This window comes from Curcuma longa, chromosome 3, assembly GCF_044706935.1.
Source record: "Curcuma longa cultivar G26 ecotype Majalengka, Jawa Barat chromosome 3, ITB_CL_G26_1.1, whole genome shotgun sequence".
Taxonomy (NCBI): Eukaryota; Viridiplantae; Streptophyta; class Magnoliopsida; order Zingiberales; family Zingiberaceae; genus Curcuma; species Curcuma longa.
Genome location: NC_133863.1, coordinates 16146550 through 16169080, shown reverse-complemented (window position 1 = coordinate 16169080; position 22531 = coordinate 16146550). Strand labels below are relative to the sequence as shown.

Genomic DNA, 22531 nt, shown 5'->3' with positions numbered 1-22531 from the left:
GGCTGTAATTGAGAAAATGGTTGCAAAATAAAACCCAATTGCTAAGTTGGAAAAAGGAACATATAGGAAAGGAGATGGCCTTGGACCTATGACGTTGAATGGCTTGAAAAACGGACCCCAACTGAGCGACCTCTATTGCCATTATGAGACTGAGTAACTCCTTGATGCGTCGAACGACAAATAAAAGAAAACTCTTTTTTTTCTTCCATTAAATCAATGAGTAGGGTTTTTTTAATTTAGGTTGTATTGACTTCAATTGTTGGGTTACATTGGGATCCAGGCTGCACTGGGCTGGATTGGCTTCAATTGATGGGTTGCACTACAAAACAATGCATTGGCTCCAATTGCTGGGCTGCACTGGGCAGTGCAGCACTGGCTACGCCCGTGAATATAACTTTTTATCATTAGTTCCATGAGAGAGACGACCCAGACCTTTATTATATTATTTTAGGGTTAATTTAAAAAATATAAATTTTGAATAGTGTGCGTGACAAATAAATAAATAAATAAAATACCATCAGTACTTAGTCTGCGAGCTATAAGAATGACTTGGGAGGCTAAGTCATGAGCCAACTCAAAAGAACAAGGAAACCATGGAGGGTAACAATGAAGATTGACTCGATTCCTCGCCTCAGAAGACCAACAAAGAAGGGGAAAGGATAATATGGAAGACTATCTTGATCGCTCAGTTTGAAAGACCAACAAAGCCAGGGAGAAGGTAATATAGAAGACTGTCTCGATCCCTAAGCTTGGAAGACTAGCAAAGTCAGAGAGACGGTAATATGAAAGACCACCTCAATCTCTCGGTCTGGAAGACTAGCAAAGCTAGGGAGAAAGTAATATAAAAGACTGCATCGATCCCTCGGCTTGAAAGGCCAACAAAGTCAAGGAGAGGGTAATATGGAAGACCACCTCGATACCTCAGTTCGGAAAACCTGCAAAATCGAGGAGAGAGTAATATGGAAGACCATCTCGATCCCTCGACTTGGAAGACCAAGAAAGCCAAGAAGAGGGTAATATGGAAGATTGTCTCAATCCTTTGGCTCAGTAGACCAGCAAAGTCGGGGAGAGGATAATATAACTCGATCTACAAGCCAGGGCCGAGAGAGATAACTTGATCTAGGCCAAACACTTAAGCAATTAGGTGAGATAACTCGATCCCGACTAGACGCCCAAGTGACCGAGAGAGATAACTCGATCTCGGTCGGGCGGCCCGGAGATATAACTCGATCCCAGCCAGGCGACTTGGAGAGATAACTCAATCCTTGTCGGGCAACCGAGAGAGATGGCAAGATCTTGATCGAGCAGTCGGGAGAGACAACTCAATATCGCCTGGGAAGATGAGAGATAACTCGATCCTGGTGGGGTAGCTTGGAGAGATAACTCGATCTTGATCAAGCGGTTGAGAGAGATAATTTAATTCAGATTGGATGGTTGGGAGAGACAACTAGATCATGATGACTTGATCTCGACCATACTCGATCCCAATCGGACGGCAAGAAAAGATGGCTTGATACCGGTCGAGCAATCAAGAGAGAGCTCAATCCCAGTCGAGTGATCATTGAGAGATGGCTTGATCTTAGTCAGATGACCAAGAAAGATAATTTGATCCCAATCAGACGGTCGGGAAAGATAACTCGATCTTAACCGGACCACCAAAAGAAATAAATCCAATCGGGAGAGATAATTTGATCATGATCGAACGGCTGGAAGAGATAACTCAATCTTGATCAGATGGGTAAGAGAGATAATTCAATCTCAATCGTATAATCGTGAGAGATGACTCGATTTCTTCTCTATTCGAGTTTGTCTGGCAGAAGGAAGACGCCGGTGATGGTGTGGATTTCTTTCAGGACTTTGGTATGCTCCATTAATAATATATTTGACCTGAACGTGCTCTCTTAATGCTGGATTTGACTTGGTCATGCTCCATTGATGATAGATTTGATTGGAGTGTACTCCATTAATGATAGAGTTGATTTTCTTTTGTTTTCCCCATTCCACCGTCGTTGACTATTGTTGCCTCTTTAATACAGATGATTCACCACCACATGCTAGTTTTACAAAATAATAAAGAGGCTCTTTATGTAAAGATGGCATTCCTTCTAATGAACAAAATCTCTCGAAGCGCCCCTTCGTCTATTCTTTTAAAAAGAAAAGAAGTGAGAGATGGCCCTCGGTGGTACGGTGCAACGGTAGAATCATTGATGGATTCTTCAAAATGTTATATTGTAATTCGATTCTTGACTAAAACATGCATATTCTCAATTTGATAGAAAAAATTATGATAAACAACACGAAGTACGATTACTTAGATAGATTGGGCTATCATTTGACAGAGCAGACGTATTACAACCCACAGTTCAAATGCCTAGATAGAACATGATGCTCTACAGCGATGGGTTGATTATGAAGGTTGATTGTCAGTGGCCTCAACGTAAGCGTACTTTTCGGATTTATCAGGCCGATGGGAATATTCTATAGAATCGAACCAGACACCTCTAGGAATAGTCGATTCGATTAAATAGAAACCTGTATTATAAAAAAAATGTAGAAATGAGAGATATTGTAGGTCCAAGAAAGTGATAAGAGGAGGGGAGATGAATATCACTCTTTTAAAGTCTTTCTTTTACGTAAACAAAAGAATCACAACGGACAGTGGAAATATAAAAATGAGAGAATTTGGATGGTTACTTAGTTCACAATCTAACAATTGTTACTCTAAGAGCTATGATCCCGTAGATTGTTTTCAAATAGGTAATTCACTAGAACTCTCCTTCCGAAAAACATTCGGAGGAGGATAAAAATCGTACAAATGAGGAGGATATAATTGTTGGATATTGGACCTTAACAAACTAATACAGTTTTGTAGAAAAATCGTGGTGTCATCAATCGATGAAAGTCGTAATTGATTTCAAAATCGAAATCTATGTTTCGCATAGATAGATCTAGACTATTAATTTGCTCAAAATCAATTAAGAATGAATGAGAAATTAATTATTCAAAGTCAGTGCAGAATAACATTAATTGTTAATTAATGTTATATAAGGAAGTGCATGGGGAATAGTCTCACATCGGAGAATTTAAATGGGCTTTCCTTATTAATGTTGTTGTGTTAATAGAATTAACACAAAAAACTCGTGTGCACTCTTTTCACGAGCAAGTAGGTGCTCGCACTTGTGAGCTCACCATGCGCAATGGGCACACTTTATCGGCGCACTTTGCACGTACGTGTCGTTACGAGAAGCATTGAGGAGCTTAAATTTATGCTCCAGCGGACGTGACAGTGCCTACGTATCACTCGGGTGATGTGTCAAGCTTATATGTGGCGTGGCAGTGCCTACGTGGCATCCACGTGAGCAGGGAGAGATGATTGGACTGCTGACTGGGCGAACGGATGACAACCGTCGATAAAAGAGGTGTAATGGATCGCATGTGATGCGATCTGGAGCGTTGGATCGCAAAGAGTTACGATCTGACGAATGGGGATGAGACTTGATCTGAAGCGTCAAATCGAATGGATCATTGGATCCAGATCCGATGGCTGATGACAAAAGGAAGACTGAGGGTCACAACCCTCTAGATCTGATGGATAGGATTAAAGGTCGATCTGAAGAGTTACCTCCCCAGATCGAACGACCCATATCGATCCTGCCCAAAGGTCACAATCACTCACCCAAAGGGTATTCAACCTCTTCACTTGGTATAAATCTCCAGATGCTGGAAAGATCATCGAATTCATCGATTCTACTCATCCTTTGAGCATTCATCACATCTTGTGCATTCGGAGTCCAAAAAGCCTACAAGAAGGTTCGCTGATCTCGAAATTTGAAGTGCTCAAAAAATCCATCTTCATTCATCAATTACTATCATTCATCTTCATTCAAGTGCTCAAAAAATGCTCCAAACTTCACTTGTGTGGTCCGGGAAGCACAAGAGGAGTGTCACAACACACCGGGCTTTAGATCTGACTCTACGAGTTTGTCTTTTATTTGCTTACTTTTATATTGTCTATCATTTTTATGTTGGTGTTTGTGTCTTACAACTTGTAAAAAGTTTCTCCACCTCCGAAAAATTTTTGGAAAGGAGAAAAATAGTAGTGCTCACGTTGAGACATGATGGAGTATGGACCAGGGGAGTTGTTGAACCACGTTAAAACTTGTGTGTTCTGTCTTGTATTTTCTTTACTTTACTATTCTATTATGCAACTAACAATTTGATAGAAAGAAAGACAAAAGGATGAATTACACATTCACTCCCCTCTAGTGTCAAAAGGATCCTACACTTTAGATGATAGAAGTTGATTGTAGGTTGTTGGATCCTACACGGACGAGCAAAACTTTGATTTACAGTAGAAGAGTGGCAAATATGACTGAGATAAAGGAAGATGAGTTTTTAATTGATTGTAAGCCTTGGAACTCGAGGCTTCTTTTATATACTTTTTCCAGTCAACCAACCCTACCATCGGTCGACTGAACCCAATCAAATCCTACTATATCCGTGCTTAATTTTGGGGGTTTCTGATCAACTAAACCTCTTCTCGGTTGACTAAACCCTCTTTCTTTCATTGATGGTCTGCTTCGATCAGATCCAATCTCGTATAATCCGGTTGTTCAATCGACTGAATATCCTTATCGGTCAACTAAACTTCAGAGTTTCCTTTGCTACCCGATCTAATCATAAATGATCCTTGCTTTTCATATGTGTTCGATTGATTGATCTTGGTGATCGGTCGACCGAGCCTATGTTTCCATTTGAACTTGGATCTGAATCAATTTGTGTTTATCCTCTTTTGATCGATCGAATAAACTACTCTGTTCGATCGATCGAACCCTTCGATCACAAAATACTTTATTTTTCTACAAAATAAAGTTAGCACAATAATATTAATCTTACAAAACAAAGTTAAAAATAGTTATATTCATGCATGAATCATTCTGACAATTAGACTATCTGATCTCGACTTAGAACTCTGAGTTGTTTCTAAGTTGAAACATCGCCTAAATGTTTTATCCCAATTGGGGCATGTCCTCACTACCTTTCAAGCTGAAAGGTCTCTCAAGGACTTACATTCCTTACCTGTCAAATATTTGGTCCAACTGACTTATTTGGACTTTCTTTACTTAGTGTTCGATCAACCCACCAACACTTTCTTCTTGATATCAGGTCCAGGTGACCTATCAAGTGTATCTGCCTAGTATCCAGTCCTCTTGATTCACTAACGCTTTGTTTGGGAGGAGATGAGGGAAGAGAAGGAGAGGGTAAATAAGGAGAAGGAGAATTTTGACCCTTGTTTGAGATGGAGTGAGTTGCCCCCGGAGCATAGTTGAGTTGGTTACGACGGAACAGAGTTGCTGAAGTGGGCAAGGATCGAATCTCGACGAAGCCGAAGCAATGCCCTCCTCCGTCGTGGTCAACTACAGCTTCTCGATTTACCTCTTCACAGATAGTCATGAGGCTGACCGTATGAGACCACTGGGGTGGCGGATTCCACCTTTTGTTGAAGAGATGGAGTGAGTTAAAGAGGAGAAGGGGAGAGAAGGGTAAGCTTTACCCTTCCATGCTCATGAATCGTTAAAATTTCTTACACTTTGATTTAGGCTGTAAAGAAGGGGAAGAGGAACTCAAAAATATTTTATTCTAATTTTATCCCTATTTTAAAATATTAATTCTTAAATTAACTCATCTATTTAGATATCTCATCTTTGCACCATCGCTCCTCACACAACGCGCTTCGTCACCGTCCAATATCCAACCGCTCGCACTCCACGACATCGGGGTCGGCGTCAGTCCTCACTGCAAATCTTTTCGATGACAAGACTCAAGAGGACAAAGACAGATAATTTTAATCTTCTTCTTCTCCTCCTTTAAGGACAGAGACTTATCCAAAGAGCATGCGTTGTCTATTTTAGGACCTTTTATATCCCAACTTTTACATAAAATATTGATAGAATTTTACAGTTTCTCATTCGTCCTCTACATACGTTGTCTTTTTTAAGAAGTGAGGGAATTTTTATAACTTTATATATTTAATCTTTATTCTCCTTCCTTTCCTCCCAAACAAATTAACACATGTTAATAAACCTTCCATCTCTTCCAAACAAGGAGAACATAAATATTTTACTTCCCTTCGCCTTCCGTTAATGAATCTTCTCTCACCCCATCCAAACAGAATGTAAGACTCATCTGCCTAATGTCTAGTTTTCCTGATCCACTAGGACTTCCAATGCCTAATGTTCGGTCCTCTTGACCCATTAATACTTTCCATGTTAATTAACATGCACACTTAACTTCCATATCAAATACATAATGTCTAACTTTAAATCTTTTATCAGATATCAAAATATAAGTTCAATTATTTGTGCTACCTACACCAATAGATGTCATCGCCAAATACACCAAGAAGCTACTGCAACTCTACAAAAGGGAGGTGGGGAATGGAGTCATCTTCCTTTCCTATTTCCTTTTGGGTTGAGGCAGTCGGTGAAGTTACCGATCAAAGGTTGATCATAAGGATGATGATGAAGTGGATGGTGATCTCTTACGATGAGGTCACCTTAGCCATTACGAACTGTTCGACATGGATGGAATGGTGGAGTCAAAAGCTTGGGAAACTCCAGATTCACACCGAGGTAGATCTACCCGCTTGATCTCAATCAGACAGCCTTGGAAATGGGTGGTCAAGCTATCCGTCGAGCCAACAAGGGGAGGAGCTCCGCCACAGGGGAGATGCCCCTTCTTGGGTAATAACAGCCACCTCATCGTCCTCCTAGCCGAGTAGGGGCCAAAAAATGAGTAGCAACGCTTAATACCTTGAGCTCCTTGAATCCATCTTGTTCTATTCACTGCCCACTTTCTGTCAGTTCTGCCTTTCAACTTTGCTAGATTTTCTCAATATCGTCACTCAGTTTCCCATAGACGATGTCATTTGATACGAGTGGGGCTTTTTCCCTAGCCAGCACGAATCCACATCGATAGAGCCTTCACCTCCAATCTGGCGAGCTGCTCCAAAACTTGCACATCAACATGCATCAATGGGTGCCGGTGTGGCCAGCTTGACCCCTACAACGATCAAGTCAGCATTCGACTCTGGACTGAGAAGAAAGAAAGTGGAAAAAGAAGAATAGTATCAGACCCCCTTTATTGTAGCCTTTGTTTCATGTGCGTCAGATCTGGGCTAGAAGGAAAGTAGAATCCCCTAGTATCAATAGTCCCTCCCGGAGGCAGGTTGAAACGCAGAGGGGATTACAATTTAGGAAGTATTTAATAATTAATTATTAATTTTCCAAAATATATATATATTTGAAACTACGGCATATTTACAGGAATTTTTGGTTCAAAAAAATAAAAAACTGGGAGGGGGGAGGCGGTGCCCCTATTGGCCGCCCTCGTGGCTCCGCCCCTGCCTCCCACTGGTCGGTGGGAAACTGAAAAGCAGAGTCGAACGAAATTCAGTTTAGGAAGCATGGGACACCGAGGATTTTTATATATAAAAGTGATCCAAAAGATCTAGTTGAGGAGCAGAGTTATTGAATAGGATGGGGACTAGAGCTATTGAACACTCAAGAGTAATTTGGAAAATCAATCCCGTACCAACTTGGGAGAGAAGTCGGAAGCCGAGGATCATCAAGTTGATGATGGATGTATAAAATTCAAAATAATTCAAAAGAAAATATTTTTCATTTGTAATTTTTACTCACTCAATTAAGGATGTATAGTTTTAAAATTCAATAATTTTAAGTTGATAAATCTATTACTTTTATCAGAAGTGTTCAAAGTAATTCGGAGATGGCATGGGAAACTATGGACCTATAATTTCAAGTTCTAATAATATTGATAATAAATTAAACTCTTTAAGTAGTATGTCAATATCATTAATTCCAAAGTTACTCCATTAAAAATTTGAAATTACACTCTTGAAATTACAGATATAAAATTATTTAACTATAATGAATAAAACATAAACCGTTGATAATCAAAGTTAGATAACTTTCGCTAACCTATTTATTTAATTATCTCGTTTTCCTTAAGTCTCATTGATTTTCTAATGAATAATATATTTATGATCTAATCATAAATTGAGCACTCTTATTATTCAAATCTCAAATTAACACTCAAGAAACCGTTCATCTATCTTTGTTTTTTTAAGGAATGGATTTCCTTAAGTATATTCATATTCTCAGTTATTTATTTTTTTTATATTTTTAATATATCAAGAATATTCAAAGATGTAATATTTAGTCTATTAATTATTCAGAATCGAGATTTAAAATGAATCATGTTATATTCCTATATAATCAATTATATAAAGCACTTTCAATTCAATAATCTCATTATTAACGGCCAGGATAAAATTATTTCATTTGAAACGTAACGAACCACGTTAATAATTTTAAATCAAAGATCCCAACTTTAATTTCTAATTATGGAAAATTTAAATTATTATATTTTAAATATTATCCTTTGTTCGTTTGGAAAGTTCCAGGAGAATCACCTTAAAGTTTTAAATGAGATTTAAATTAATATATATATTACAAGGTCGGTGCCAGCTTACCAATGTGATCCACACTTCCACCTTGTGCTCCACCCTACTTTCCCATCGCTATCTCAAACAGTAAAATCCATTGGATTCATTAGTTAATCCACAGAAAGTTCGAATCCAAATCTAATTCCACTTCTGAATTCCCATGGTTTTTGCTTCAGTGTCTCTGTGTGCGTGTATATATATCTATATATACCACCGTTGCAATCTCGATCTAACTCCAACCAAGCCATCGATGGCACGCTCTTCTCTGGTTGTCCACCAACTCCCGGCGCCGCTGCCGCCGTCTGCTCCCTGGCGGCGCCGCCTGACAATTCGCTGTGCTGCGGCGACGCTCTACGAGGTGCTGAGGGTGCCAGCGGGCGCCACGGGCGGGGAGATCAAGGCGGCGTACAGGCGGCTGGCGCTGACGTGCCACCCCGACGTGGCCGGCGCTGGGGACGAGTTCATCCGGGTCCACGCCGCCTACGCCACGCTCTCCGACCCGCACAAACGAGCAGAGTACGATCACCGGCTGATGCCTGCGGCTGCCGCCGCCGGAGCCTGTTCGTCGAGGCAGCCGCGGCGGCGGTGGGAGACGGACCAGTGCTGGTAGCAGTGGATATTGGTCGAATTAATTTCATGTGTAATTTTCATACGATAGAATGGAATTCATGCAGCAGCAGGCATCCAAAAACTTTGAACTTAAACATTGGAAGTCTAAATCAATGGTTGTGGTTACCGCTTAAAATTGGATTAACTCTAGCAGTCCTCAGGCTTCTCCTAATTGTAATAATAATACCAAAACTTGCCACAAAATACTGCTCTACAGTTCATCCTTCATAACCTGCTCCTCATCTCCATTATCAGACTCGGTATTCGATTCCTTCGTCTCAAGCTCGGGTTCATCGGCGTCGTCTTCCTCTTCTACGGTCGCATCGGGGCTGATATCCAAGCTCTTCTGCACTGATTTGTATATGCTGGAGGCGAACTCCTTCGGATCATTGAGAATGAAGCCACTCTCCATGAGAGCAGTTTGGTACACAAGCCGTGCCGTTTGCTCCAGGCCCTCATCCTGTACAAATTTCAAATGGTGTGAGCATGGAGTTTGTATCAGATACCGTACAAATGATCTGTGGCTACCTTTGAATCCTGAGCGACTCGGTCGCGAAGTTCCTTGATGATAGGATGCCGGGGGTTGATTTCGAGCACCCTCTTGCCGCGCATGTAAGCTTGTTTGCTCGAGTCGGAGAGGGTTTGAGCCTGCATGATCTTCTCCATGTTTGCGCTCCATCCGAATTTGGAGGTGACCACCACGCAGGGGGTGTTGTCCAACCGGTTGCTGATTTTGACGGAGTCGACGTTCTCGCTGGAGAGAGCATCCTTCCACCAGTTGGTCAGTTCCTTGAAGGATTCCTTGAGGTCCTTGAGCTTCGAGTCTTTTCCAAGTTTGAGGCCTTCCTTTGACACATTTTGGAACTTTTTGTCTTCGTAGTCCATCAGATATTGCATCAAGTATTCATCAACTGGATCAGTGAAGAATATGACCTGCAACAAAGAAATGGAAGGTTTGTATGTTAGTTTATATTCACTACGAGAGAAATGACCTCTCTTTGGGTATGTGAGTTCCTTTAAAAGTGTTGAATCGATATGTGAAATTATTTAAACTGTTTTATAGGAGTCAAAATGATGTGATCATGTAGTCAAAATCTATTTATTGTCAATCACAAATATAATAAGCCTACAAATGGACTGAAACAGAGTTGGGTTAAACAGATAAGGCCTGGCGATGACAATCTTGATCTCATTGCTATGAATTGATCAAATTTGATACAAAACAAATTGTCTGATAATTGATGAAGCCATCATTTCAGTGCTTGATTCCTAGGAATGTTATAACAAATTAATTTTTATAATGATAAACCATGCCTACTTGACATATTTTGTCCTTAACTTGTATAGCTTATACATGATCTGCCAAGTACAAAGCGACAGATTTACCTTGCTTATCTCAGTATGATTGGCGCATTTGGCTCAACCAACTCCCGGTTCTTCAATCTGATTGGCCCTTCAGCCCAACCAATATCCACCTCCCCTTGACTCGACCAACTTATTCAACTTGCTCAATCCACCCCGCACAAGGAATCCAATTGTTCTGGCAACACAAACTGATCGATCCACCCGCTCATTCCAACAACGCAACTAATCCTACCAGTTTGCTCCTTCAGCCCGACATGGAAGATCTAACCAATTTTGAACTGTTAAGCAAGCCCGTTTGGCCCAACCGTCTACCCAACTTAACCCAATTGACCTAACTAGCTTGACTGTCCAAATGGTCTAGTGGCCCAACTAGCACACTCAGGTTATTTGATGCGCCCAATCAGCAAGAATAGCTAATCCTATACACAATCCTATGAGAATTGGCATTCTAACTTTTTTTGCAACAAATATAGGAATATTTATTCAATGTAAAATCTTAACGAATAGAATAGCCATTCCTTTTATTCCTATAGACCAAACACATAAATTCATTGACACTAACCTCATAGTTCTTCTTCGTAAGTCTCTCAAGGAATGGTGATTTCTCCAGTTGTTCCTTGCTGGTTCCAGTTATGTAGAATATGTCCTTTTGCCCCGGCTTCATTCTAGAGATATACTCGTCCAGTGAGGCTAGTTTACCTTCAGACTTCGTGCTGTAATCAAGAGATATATAGAAAACCATGATTATAAACACACCATCGTTATAATCAGGCCAATGTAAATAACAACCAAATTTAGTAAAACAAACCTTTCAAATCTAAGAAGTTTAGCAAGACGGTTTCTGTTATGAGCATCCTCTACGATTCCGAGCTTGATAGACTTGCCAAACTCATTCCAGAACTTGGTGTACTGTCCCTTCTTCTCATCATCTCCACTTCCCTTTTCTGCATCTATTTGCCAAAATAACAAAGTTCAAGACCAAATTTAACAGTCAAATACTGCATATAAAAAAGAACCAACATGAAAAAGCAAACCTGGCTTATCTTTGTTATGGAACTCATCTGGATCTTCATCAGCAATTTTCCTAATCATATCAAGAGCCTTGCGGATCAACTTCTTCTTAATTGTCTTTAGACTGCTGTGTTGTTGGAGCATTTCTCGTGAAACATTGAGTGGCAAACTATCAGAGTCAACAAGACCCTGTATCCAAAAATTAGACAAATGAAGTTACTGTTTTATCGAATCTGACCCCATGAAGAAATCGAGGTGGTATTTGACTTTTTGATTTCAAACCTTCAAGAAATTAAGATATTTAGGTAGAAGTTCATCAAACTCATCAGAAATGAAAACCCTTCTGACATACAACTTCAAGTTGGACTTGTTATTGTTATAGTAGCTTTCATAGAGATCATGAGGAGCCTTTGGAGGCACAAAGAGCAAAGCCTTGAACTCGACATCACCTTCAGCAGTAAAATGACTCCAGGCCAATGGTTTGTCATCGCCGAAATCCTATATAAGTAGAAAATTGCAGAAATTATGATGTTGCTTCAGGTATGACTTTTCCCTTTGATAAACCAGATTTACATGTCAGGTTCTGTCACCTTGGAAAAAATAATTTATACTTTTTTTCAATTAGAAAAAACCTATCCAAAAAAACAAAACCTTTTTGTTTGAAATTTTAGTATAAATTCAGTGTTTATGCATACATATATATACACACGCATCTACATATATCAAATAACAGATATTACCTTTGATAAAGAGTGGTAGAATTTCGAGTATTCTTCCTCAGTAACCTCCTTGGGATTGCGAAGCCATATGGCTTTCATGTCATTCAGGCGTTCCCACTCATAGGTGGTTTCTTTTACGGTTTTTGTCTTTGGCTTTTTCTCAGAAGAATCCTCATCAGTTTCCTCTTCTTCTTCTGTAGTAGCAGTTTCAGCTGAAATCAAATAAAAATGCATTCATCTCAGAACGACACATAGGAAAATATGACACTTACAGAAAGAAATTATCAGCAACAAGTAGACATCAAAGACATACATGTTTCCTCTTCATCAGAAGACTCTTCTTCATCGGATGGAACTTCAACATCCACCTGTTTGCTAGCCCACAGATAAATGGGGAAGTTGATAAATTCAGAATACTTCTTCACCAGTTCCTATAAACAAGGGACAATATTTACAATCATTATTTTTAGCTGTAAATTGAGGTAATATCAATAAATGCAAACTAATGATATAAGAATTTTTAAAAATACCAAATGCGCACAGGATCTAGTAAACCATCTAATAAACATCTAACCTAACAGGAATGCAAAAGTTCAAGTTGCTTCATGATTAAATGATAAACTATTAGCTTAAAATAAGAGGATAGGTCAAAGGAAAATGGAGAATTCATGTTGGACGATAGGGATCCAATACTGAAGTGCATGGTACAGAACGTAGGGTTGATAGGAAAGAAATATCAGAGGGCAATAAATTCACAAAAGTATGGCCGTTATAATTTGCAAATCGAAAGAAGATCTATCCTGTTGTAGTCTGGACACCTAGAAACCAAGTTCATACGACAGTGAATGCAAAGTGTAAGAAATATATAATTTGGCAAGGAGAAATGTGGGGACAACATTTATACAACTCAAGCAAACTACAAGTAGAACTAATAGAAAAGTCAATATAAACACCAACCTTCAATTTGTCTTCTTCAAGATACTCCTTGGCTTCATCTCTTAAATGCAGCCTTATCTCAGTTCCACGACCAAGTGGTTCGTTCCATGTATCCTCAGACACAGCGAACGACCCATCAGCCTTGGACTCCCATACGTACCTGAAATGTTAAAAAGAAGATGCCAAGAAGGTCATCAGACCAATAAAAAACCATCTGTACATCAAAAACTTCATTCAGGTGACTACGAATTTAGAATGGAAAACACAAATAAGTTTATCAACTGACTGTTTGTCGTCGTTGTGCTTGCTAATAACTTCAACATAATCAGCAACCAAATACACAGAATAAAAGCCAACACCAAATTGCCCAATGAGACTCAGGTCACCTCCTGTCTGCATTTTCTCCATGAAAGCTGCATGCAACAACAGCAGATCCATGTAAGTTCTTACTCAGTTGGAGCAAAGTTTATCAAGCAGTTGGAGAAAACTAGAGTACTCATAAAACATATGAAGAATTGAGAATACCGGAAGTTCCAGACTTGGCGATGGTCCCCAAATTCTTGATCAAATCATCCTTTGTCATACCAACACCTCGGTCACGAATAGACAGGATCTTCTTTTCCTTATCCAACTTCATCTGAATTGACAAACAAAGATCATTATAAACCTTAATTCCCTACTAAGAAGGAATGCTTTATTTGTCTAGTTGCTACTCACAAGGATTTCGAGCTTCGTGTTGTCGCCTTCACCCAGGACCTCCTTATCGGTAAGTGCAAGGAATCTGATCTTATCCAACGCCTTTTATCAAAAACAAACAAATAAATAACATATTCAACGATTTGATCGCTAGAAATGTAAGTTAATACATGAATCAAACAAATTTTACGGATAAGAATAAAGCATACAATAGAGAAAACAAATAAACTATCAACTTACATCAGAAGCGTTCGAGATAAGCTCTCTCAAGAAGATATCTTTGTTACTGTAGAGCGAGTTGATGATAATATCCATCAGCCGAGAAACCTCCGCTTGGAACTCGAATTTCTCGGCATTGCTCCGCAGTGTCTTCCGCGAGATCGACTCCGCCTCTCTATTACAAAGCACGAAAATTCTCAAAACATAACGAATAGCAATGACAAGATGGGACAAAAATGAAGGAAAACAGGTCACCTTTTGGTGACTTCGGAGTCGGTCGACAGTCCACTGGGAACAGCTCCGAGCTTCTCCTCCACCTTCGGCAGATCAGCGAGGTCATCAGAGTCCACGCTTCCGTCCGCATTCGCTTGGATCTTCCTCCCTGCGAGATCAATAAGAATCTCAGTAAGAACCTCACGTAAACCCCTAATCATCAAAACCAAACCAACAGAAATTGATCGAGGGCTCATCGAAGAGATCAAATCGGAAGCACGAAGCGGCGGATCGAGGGACTACCTTGGTCGGGGACGGTGGAGAGGAGGAGGAGAAGGAGGAGTGCGGAAGACAGTGCCCACTTCCTCATCGCGTTGCTTCGATCGCGGCTTTTCTGGATCTCGATCGAGCTCTTCGAGTTCTTATAACTTCGCCGTGAGGGTCGATGTCGATATCGCCACGGTGTAGCATCGGACGGAGCGGATGAGACACACTCCACGCGTCGTGTTGGTACTGGCTTGACGAATGGCCCTTGACGTGGAGGGAAGCGGATTAAGTCCAAGTGTTGGTGGGGCCGATGCGAATAGTGTGATGTGAAGCGTCGGATCGGTCTGCCATGGTGGGATCGGACGCTCAGGATTTTGCAGAAGAGAAGGCTTCTGGATTTTTCCACTGCGGGAGACGTGGAAGTAAATGATTGGATACCGTTGGGTTTTTCGATGTCGATGGGGCAGTGCGCAATGGATGGTGGGCCCGCTGCGGGCCATTGGCAGCGAACCAATGAGAGAACATACGAGGAAAATATATAATATACATATACCTATACGTATATAATTTTAAGATATATATATTAGGATAGAAATTTTATGAATAAAATGTCGTTTTAATAATTTTATAGGAAAGAGAGAGGGCAAAATATATGATTTAATTCCTTTTTCTGTATTTGAGTTTTCAATTTTATTGAAACCACTGAACCAATACTTAACGCCCCAAAAAAAATTGATTATGTTATATGAACATGGAAGGGGGATCTAAGAGATTTAATAATCTCTTTTTTATTTCTTTTATAATTTAAATGTTTAAATTTTACTTAATTAATTTTAAAGATAGACGAAGTTATACATACTTAAAAATCGATTTCAAGAATATTCATTCTCAAATCTTAACTAGAAATTAAATAAAATATATCAAATACAGACACAATGATGTGATAATCTCAGTGCCAATGGTTGCTCAAAGAGAACAGACTCAAACAACATTTTCCCTAAAAATAAATATGAAATCTGAAAGGACATAATCTAAAGTCAGCTATAAATCATCACAAGTCAAAATGAAAAATCAAAAACAGTTATTCCATGGAAGCGGTTAAACTTCAGAAACATGAGAAGAGTTTCTGCTAGCTTTACGTCAATGTGCTGGATCATCACAAAATAGAGCAACCACGCTTCTTCTTAGATTTCTTGGGGGGTTGAAGTACTACCTTGATAGCTTGATCGAATACCGCCTTGACGTTCTAGAACAAAGCATTTTACACAATGCAGAGAGGTTCAATGAGGAAAACATAATCAATAACAGAAGAAGAGAAGTAAGCTCGGGCAAAACAAGTACTTGCTGAGTCTTGGAGCTGCATTCGATGTAAGCGGCAGCACCGATTTGCTTTTGCAGTTCTTCGCCCTATGAGAACCATTCCAATTATGGAAAGCAAGAGATACAAGGAAGAACATTTAATTAAGCAAGGGCATAGGCCACACCAGATTTTTACCTGGCTAGTACTTATGGGTGAAGCATTTGGATGATCTATAAAGAATTGTTTATCATCACGAAGATCTGCAAACAAGCCCATCTCAGCTTGTATAACATGAAAAGACTAGATACAGGAATCTTTACTAGAGGAACTAATGATGCTGCAAATGTTAACCGAGCAAGAACAAGAAAGACTAAAAATCTCAATCTGATTTGAGATAGTCCAACAGTCCTGCTTGGACTATTGTAGATATGTCACGGTTTTAAATTGGAACAAAACTTAGGTGTAGCCTGTGCTCTCTGTGAATGTGATTTAGATTCACCTGTTCTTCAATACTAGGTACTCCAATCCTTTAACAGTTGGTGCATGTGTTTTTTATACTAGGTTCCTTAAATTAGGTGCAGCCACGCTTCTTCAATACAGGGTATCTAATATTAAAGAACGAGCATGGTGCACCAAGTATAATAAACCAGGAAGGGATTACAGAGTAGGGGAAGACGGGAACACCGGGTGACTGTCTGCAATAAACATAAAAGTGGGTACTGGGAGACAATGCGAAGATCAAAACAATTAGACTAGGAAAGTTAACATTGTTGGGCACTTGGGCCAGAACATCAAGAACGCAAATAACACATAGGGGTGGGAGATATAACTCTATAGAAAGAGAAACCCTAAAAGATAATAAAAACCCAGCTGAACAAATAATATCTCATGTCTGAGTTAAAAATAACAAAAATAAAAAACAATTTCAACTTAGTTGATGACCAAAAATATGAACAGAAAGCATTAATCAAATCAGGTGCTTCTATGCTTAGGAAACAGCTATTTCCCTTTCAAACTGAGACAGCATTAGAAATTAGGTGTTTCTAATATAATTATTCTATGTGAATTATCTATCCTGGCACAAGCGGCACAGACAAGTTTCCAAAAGAGGAAACCCTTAGAACAATACTTAAGGCTGTCTATTATATGAAAAGATTAAGTTCAAAAGTACAAGATATTAGCACAGGGCAACTGAATACAGGGATCAAAAGGCAAATATTCAGTAGAAAGTACTATAAGAAATTAAGTGATATTGATCCTCAAATTGGATGAAAATTTAAGATGGCTAAAATGCAAAATTGTTATTCCAAATATTTCCAACTTAAAGCAATTTCTAAGCAAAAGCCAAATGATAAAAGTACAACATTTTATTTAAGATACTAGCTGCCTATATATCTCATTTAATGAAATCTTTGCAATGCTCAAAATGAAACAGTAACTCTCAGATGATTTTACCAAATGAAATGACATGAATAGAACTCCAAGAAAGATAATACAAATGCACTGGCAACACCATGATCAACATACATTAAACAATCAATAGTGACAACAGTTTATAGCCAACCATGGATTGAGATATTGAGTGGTACTAAAGCACATATCCTTTGAAAAAAATAAAAAATAAATCAATTCATATCAAACAAAAAGGGGGAGTCATTTTTTTGTTCTAAAGAAACTGGGAGCAGCATACCATGATAAATTGTGAGATTATATGATACAAGTTTTGCAATAATCTTGGAGCCATTGAAAGTAAATCATCATGCATCAAGCAAAATGCTAAATTACACTGAAGTAACTACGAAAACAACTTAAAGTAACTCGGATTGCATAATTTAAATTACATCTGATGAATCATTTAATCAGGGAGAAACCTATGTTTGATTGATACAGTTCTAATGTTTAAGGACAGTATTCATCAGGTAAGTATGCAGAATGTACTAAAGTCTATCTAACAAGCCATCTTCACTTCCATTTGATTCATCATCCTCTACACACATGATAGAGGGAAAAGTAGTAAAGATCCTTCGCAATATTAATCAACTCAAGGCAGGACCCATAAAGCAAATAGTGAACTAATCTTGAATCGTAGATGAATTCACACAACTGGGAGGATTTCAAGTTTCAAGTCATCAAACCATGAAGACGACCAGCAAACAATGCAGAATTATATAGAAAAACTGACCAAAGTTTAAATATAAACAAAATATTTTGAAACTAATCATTACCAAGTTTTGAGCCCACAAGAATTATAGGCACACCAGGTGCATAGTGCCTCAGCTCAGGAATCCACTGAAAAATCAAATGGAAAAAAGGGAGTAGAAAATCAGAATTAGCTAATCTTTAAAAAAGTATGGAAAAAATCTATGCTAAAAAGAAGAAATCAATTCATGACCTTCTTTGGGACATTTTCGTAACTAGCTTTACTAATTAGAGAAAAGGCAAGCAAAAACACATCAGCTCCTCGATAGCTCAAAGGTCTCAACCTATTGTAGTCTTCTTGTCCTGTTCAATTGAAGTGTCTTGTTATACCACAACAGCCACTTTGACAAGAAGAAAAAGGATGAACATACAAAAGAAATCAAAAGGTAATAGTGTACCTGCAGTGTCCCATAAACCTAAGTTAACTGTGTTTCCGTCCACCACTACGTTAGCACTGAAATTGTCAAAAACTGTCGGAACATAATCCTGTCCATTGAATGAAGTGAATAAGTTTCATTAAAGGTAGATCAAGGATCTTATACCGCCATTGAGCACTCTATGCAATTCAAATCAGTTTCTTTAAACTTCTGCTACACTTACATCTTCTGTTCTAAACAATTCAAACCATCAACTATAGAAGTTATTAGTCTCTTTTGAACATATGCATACCATCTAAACCAATTTCTCTCATTTTACCATTCATTAGAAGTACACCTGATTGCTCTTGAAAGATAGTTGATCGAATAAAAGTTCAATGAAATTATTAATATTTTTATTCAAAACAAAAAAAAAGTTAAAGAAATGCATAATCAGCAAATAGTATTGACCAATTTTCATTCATAGCAGATGATTGTCGTTATTCAAAAGCAATCATGCTAAGAAAGGAAGTGAGACCATTAAGAGCATCCACATTGATGTTAATATAGGGGTGTTATAACACTCAATTGATATTTATGACTAATGTGAATGGGTGTTATAACACCTACACATTAATGGCGTTCAATTCTTTAAACACAGTTAATAAGCAGATTTTACAAAAAATAAAAATCTAAAAATTAAGAATAAATATGAATGAGTGTTAATGTTAAAATGAATGTGAATGTGTGTTAATGTTCAAACCAATGTGGGTGTGTGTTAGTCAAAGGGAGTTGTTAATATAGTGGGTATGTGAGATATAGATCCTATGCTTTTTGAAGAGGTGATATATATTAACATTCAAACCAATGCGGATGCCCTTAAGGACAAAAAGAATTTAAACTCCGGAATTTTTTATATCATACACGGGATTAATCTAGAAGATATCCGTGTGTCCCCGTTCAGGTGTCTAATCTTCAACATATCTACCCAAATAAAAAGGAAAATGGTGACAATTATCCCTGCTTGCCTAATAAATCCTAATTGACCAAACCATGCTCAGAAAATTTCTTCTCCTGGTCAGCAACACATAAATTGAAAAGGCAAACGTGTGCAATCTCAAGATAGTCAATGCAAACATAGAGCCTAGCGATTAGGAATTTTTCTCGAGAACTACGACGAGACCGACAAAGGAGTTATTTTTCCACGTGCATTGTTTCATGGAGATTCGTCAATCGCACAATGGTTCCACGAGGTCATGTCCCGATCTTATGTCTTAACAAGCATAATCAAAGCATCACATAACCCAAAAGATGGAGACATTTCGAGACTCACCGTGGGAAACGTATTGCTGGTGTAGGAAATGAGCATGCAAGTTTTTCCGACGGCACCGTCGCCGACCGTGACGCACTTAATAAACCTCGACGCACTCATCTCCTCTGCCGAATCTCCTCCAAATCCGTTTTCTCCCTCCTCTCCAAGACCTCAGACTCGGCCGACTTCAGCTACGCACCCGCATGCGCCAAATCCAATACCTCCGCCCATGACGACCAGTAGCTACTGCCAGGCTCGACCGGAAGGGATGACGGACGCAGATCTGCAGAGAAGGATGTCTTTTCCTTCGCGTTCTTCTCGTTGAGATCGATGGAAGAGGAAACGATGTAGACCTTCTGCTCTAGGTTTGGCCGGATGAGTGATAAACAGAAGGGGGCCGCGAAATGTTCGCTTGAATCGGTCGCCTCTCGAAGACCAGCTGTCTAACACACACAAATTCTCATGGTAGATATTTAAATTATTTTTATTTTAATAAAATTAATTAGTTGGAAAATATTTTTAAAACAACACTAAGAATAATTATATATATATTCTTTTTTATTTAGCATCTCTATGAAAAAAATAAGAGCTAAAAATAGTTTAGGGAGAAAAAATAGGCCTCAAAGATATTCCTTTTTTAGAAAAATATATATATATATATAAAATGTAAAGTTATGGTTTGGCACATTTCAAGCGACAGCTGTCATAAGTAATACTTCATTATCATTCTTTATTTCTAATAAACATGGTTATAGGAAACTTTAGGGGACGTTTGGTTTGATATTTTTTATTTTCATTTTTTTATTTTTTTAGAATTTATTGTTTGTTTTATCTTGTCCAATCTCATTTTTTAGAAAATAAAAAATTATTTTCTAAGAAAATAGAAAATGATAAAATATCATTTTCTATAGAAAATGAAAACTGTGATTGAAAAATAGAAAATGAGAAAAGGCGACTACAGTGTTGCACACTTCCTCATCGCACGTTTATTTTAATAAAATAATTTATTAAATTAATAAATATAATTTGATAATTTTATTTTAATAAAATAATTCATTAAAAATAATGATTTAATCAAATAATTTATTAAAGTAATAAATATAATTTTTTAATTTTATCTTTTAAAATTTAAAATAAATTTATATATATTTTAATAAAATAATTTATTAAAATAATTATTTCAATAAAATAATTCATTAAATTAATAAATATAATTCCTTAATTTTATTTTTTTTAAATTTAAAACAAATTATATTTATCTTAATAAAATAATTTATTAAAATAATTAGTTAAATTAATAAATATAATAAGTCCAAGTGGGAAGTCTTGGCAAGCAAAAGTCCAAGTGGGTAGTCTTGGCAAGCAAAAGTCCAAGTGGGAAGTCTTGGCGAGCAAAAGTCCAAGTGGGTAGTCTTGGCAAGCAAAAGTCCAAGTGGGTAGTCTTGGCAAGGAGAAGTCCAAGGGTGGTCTTGGCAAGGACTTGACATGACGAAGCTGATGGAAGCATCTCAGGCTAGTGCAGGGAGGCATGAGGCTATGGGAGGTGTTTGAAGGCCGAGGTCTAGGTCAAGAGAAGCTGAAATGTGATTTTTCAGCTTCACCAGTCGACTGGCCCTGCCAGCAGTCGACTGCTCATAAATCAGACGCACACAGAAAGATCAGTCGAGCCAGAGGAAGACAGGAGTCGACTGGGAAGTCGACTGGGATTATGGATAGTCGACTGTCGCCAGTCGACTGGTCTTGGACAGTCGACTGTGATTTGAACGTTGCAGAAAATTGGCAAGCATTTAATGACATTTAATGCAAGATTTTGTTGCCGATTGAAGGCATCAGTCGACTGGCCCTGCCAGCAGTCGACTGATGTTGCAGAGATTATAAAAGAAGCCTGCACGAGAACAACTCATCTTCTTCGCTATTCTTTCATTCTTTTGTGCTTCTTTTGTGAGCGTTTTTGTGCTCAGATCTCTGCTTTATTCCTCTCCTCCTAGACAATATTTCATATCATTTTGAGGAGATCTAAAAAGGTGTAAAGGTTTCTCCGCCTTCGAGTTTTCGAGAAGGAGAAGATTCATAGTGCATCGGGTGTGTGCGTGCGTGTGGATCCTTGGATTAGTCACCTCTGCGGAGGTGGATACCAAGTAAAATAAACCGGGTTAGCGTTGATCTCTGTCTTTCTCTTTTATATTTTTGCTTCCGCTAATCTCTGTGCAGAGAAAGATCAAGAAAAATCGAGAAACGCTATTCACCCCCCCTCTAGCTATTCAACCGATCCTAACAATTTGTTTTTAAAATTTAAAATAAATTTATATATATTAATAAAAGAATTATTTTATTCATTAAATTAATAAATATAATTCTTTAATTTTATTTTTTTAATTTAAAATAAATTTTTATTTATTTTAATAAAATAATTTATTGAAATAATAAATATAATTCGATAATTTTATTTTAATAAAATAATTCATTAAAAATAATTATTTTAATAAAATAATTCATTAAATTAATAAATATGATTCATTAATTTTATTTTTTAAAATTTAAAATAAATTATTTTTTAAATTTATAAATATTTAAATTAAAATTTATTAATTAATTAATTTAATTTCAATTAGATTTTATAGTACATTTGAATACTGTATTAGAAGGTCAGATTTGATCTTTTTCTAATATGGTTGATCCTCTTCTTGTATAATTTTTCTTTTTCCATAATAAGATGATATTTTTATTAAAAAAATCTATTTTATTTATAATTTTTTATATTAATAAACCAAATGCAATTTTTAATTTTATTTTTTAGAAAAT

At 37.8% G+C, this 22531-nt stretch overlaps 3 protein-coding genes across 3 annotated transcripts; 1 reads left to right on the top strand and 2 right to left on the bottom strand.

The window, feature by feature from the left end:
- Positions 1 to 8725: 8725 nt before the first annotated feature.
- Positions 8726 to 9250, top strand: LOC141825547 (chaperone protein dnaJ 11, chloroplastic-like). Its single transcript, XM_074712927.1, has one exon. The coding sequence runs from the start codon at positions 8778 to 8780 to the stop codon at positions 9135 to 9137; it is 360 nt and encodes a 119-aa protein (XP_074569028.1). The 5' UTR covers positions 8726 to 8777; the 3' UTR covers positions 9138 to 9250.
- Positions 9251 to 9321: 71 nt separating this feature from the next.
- Positions 9322 to 14673, bottom strand: LOC141825545 (endoplasmin homolog). The gene is made up of 15 exons (XM_074712924.1): positions 14599 to 14673; positions 14338 to 14464; positions 14104 to 14257; positions 13885 to 13965; positions 13693 to 13804; positions 13454 to 13580; positions 13189 to 13327; positions 12545 to 12662; positions 12253 to 12443; positions 11795 to 12010; positions 11536 to 11701; positions 11310 to 11451; positions 11064 to 11214; positions 9665 to 10069; positions 9322 to 9596 (listed from the first exon to the last, which is right to left on the bottom strand). The coding sequence occupies exons 1-15, from the start codon at positions 14663 to 14665 to the stop codon at positions 9348 to 9350; spliced, it is 2445 nt and encodes an 814-aa protein (XP_074569025.1). The 5' UTR covers positions 14666 to 14673; the 3' UTR covers positions 9322 to 9347.
- A 774-nt stretch (positions 14674 to 15447) lies between these two features.
- Positions 15448 to 20154, bottom strand: LOC141825546 (rac-like GTP-binding protein 5). Its single transcript, XM_074712925.1, has 7 exons — positions 19751 to 20154; positions 18460 to 18547; positions 18255 to 18364; positions 18088 to 18151; positions 16058 to 16122; positions 15904 to 15969; positions 15448 to 15808 (listed from the first exon to the last, which is right to left on the bottom strand). Exons 1-7 carry the CDS (start codon positions 19847 to 19849, stop codon positions 15719 to 15721), a joined length of 582 nt encoding a protein of 193 aa, XP_074569026.1. The 5' UTR covers positions 19850 to 20154; the 3' UTR covers positions 15448 to 15718.
- Between the last annotated feature and the right edge of the window lie 2377 nt (positions 20155 to 22531).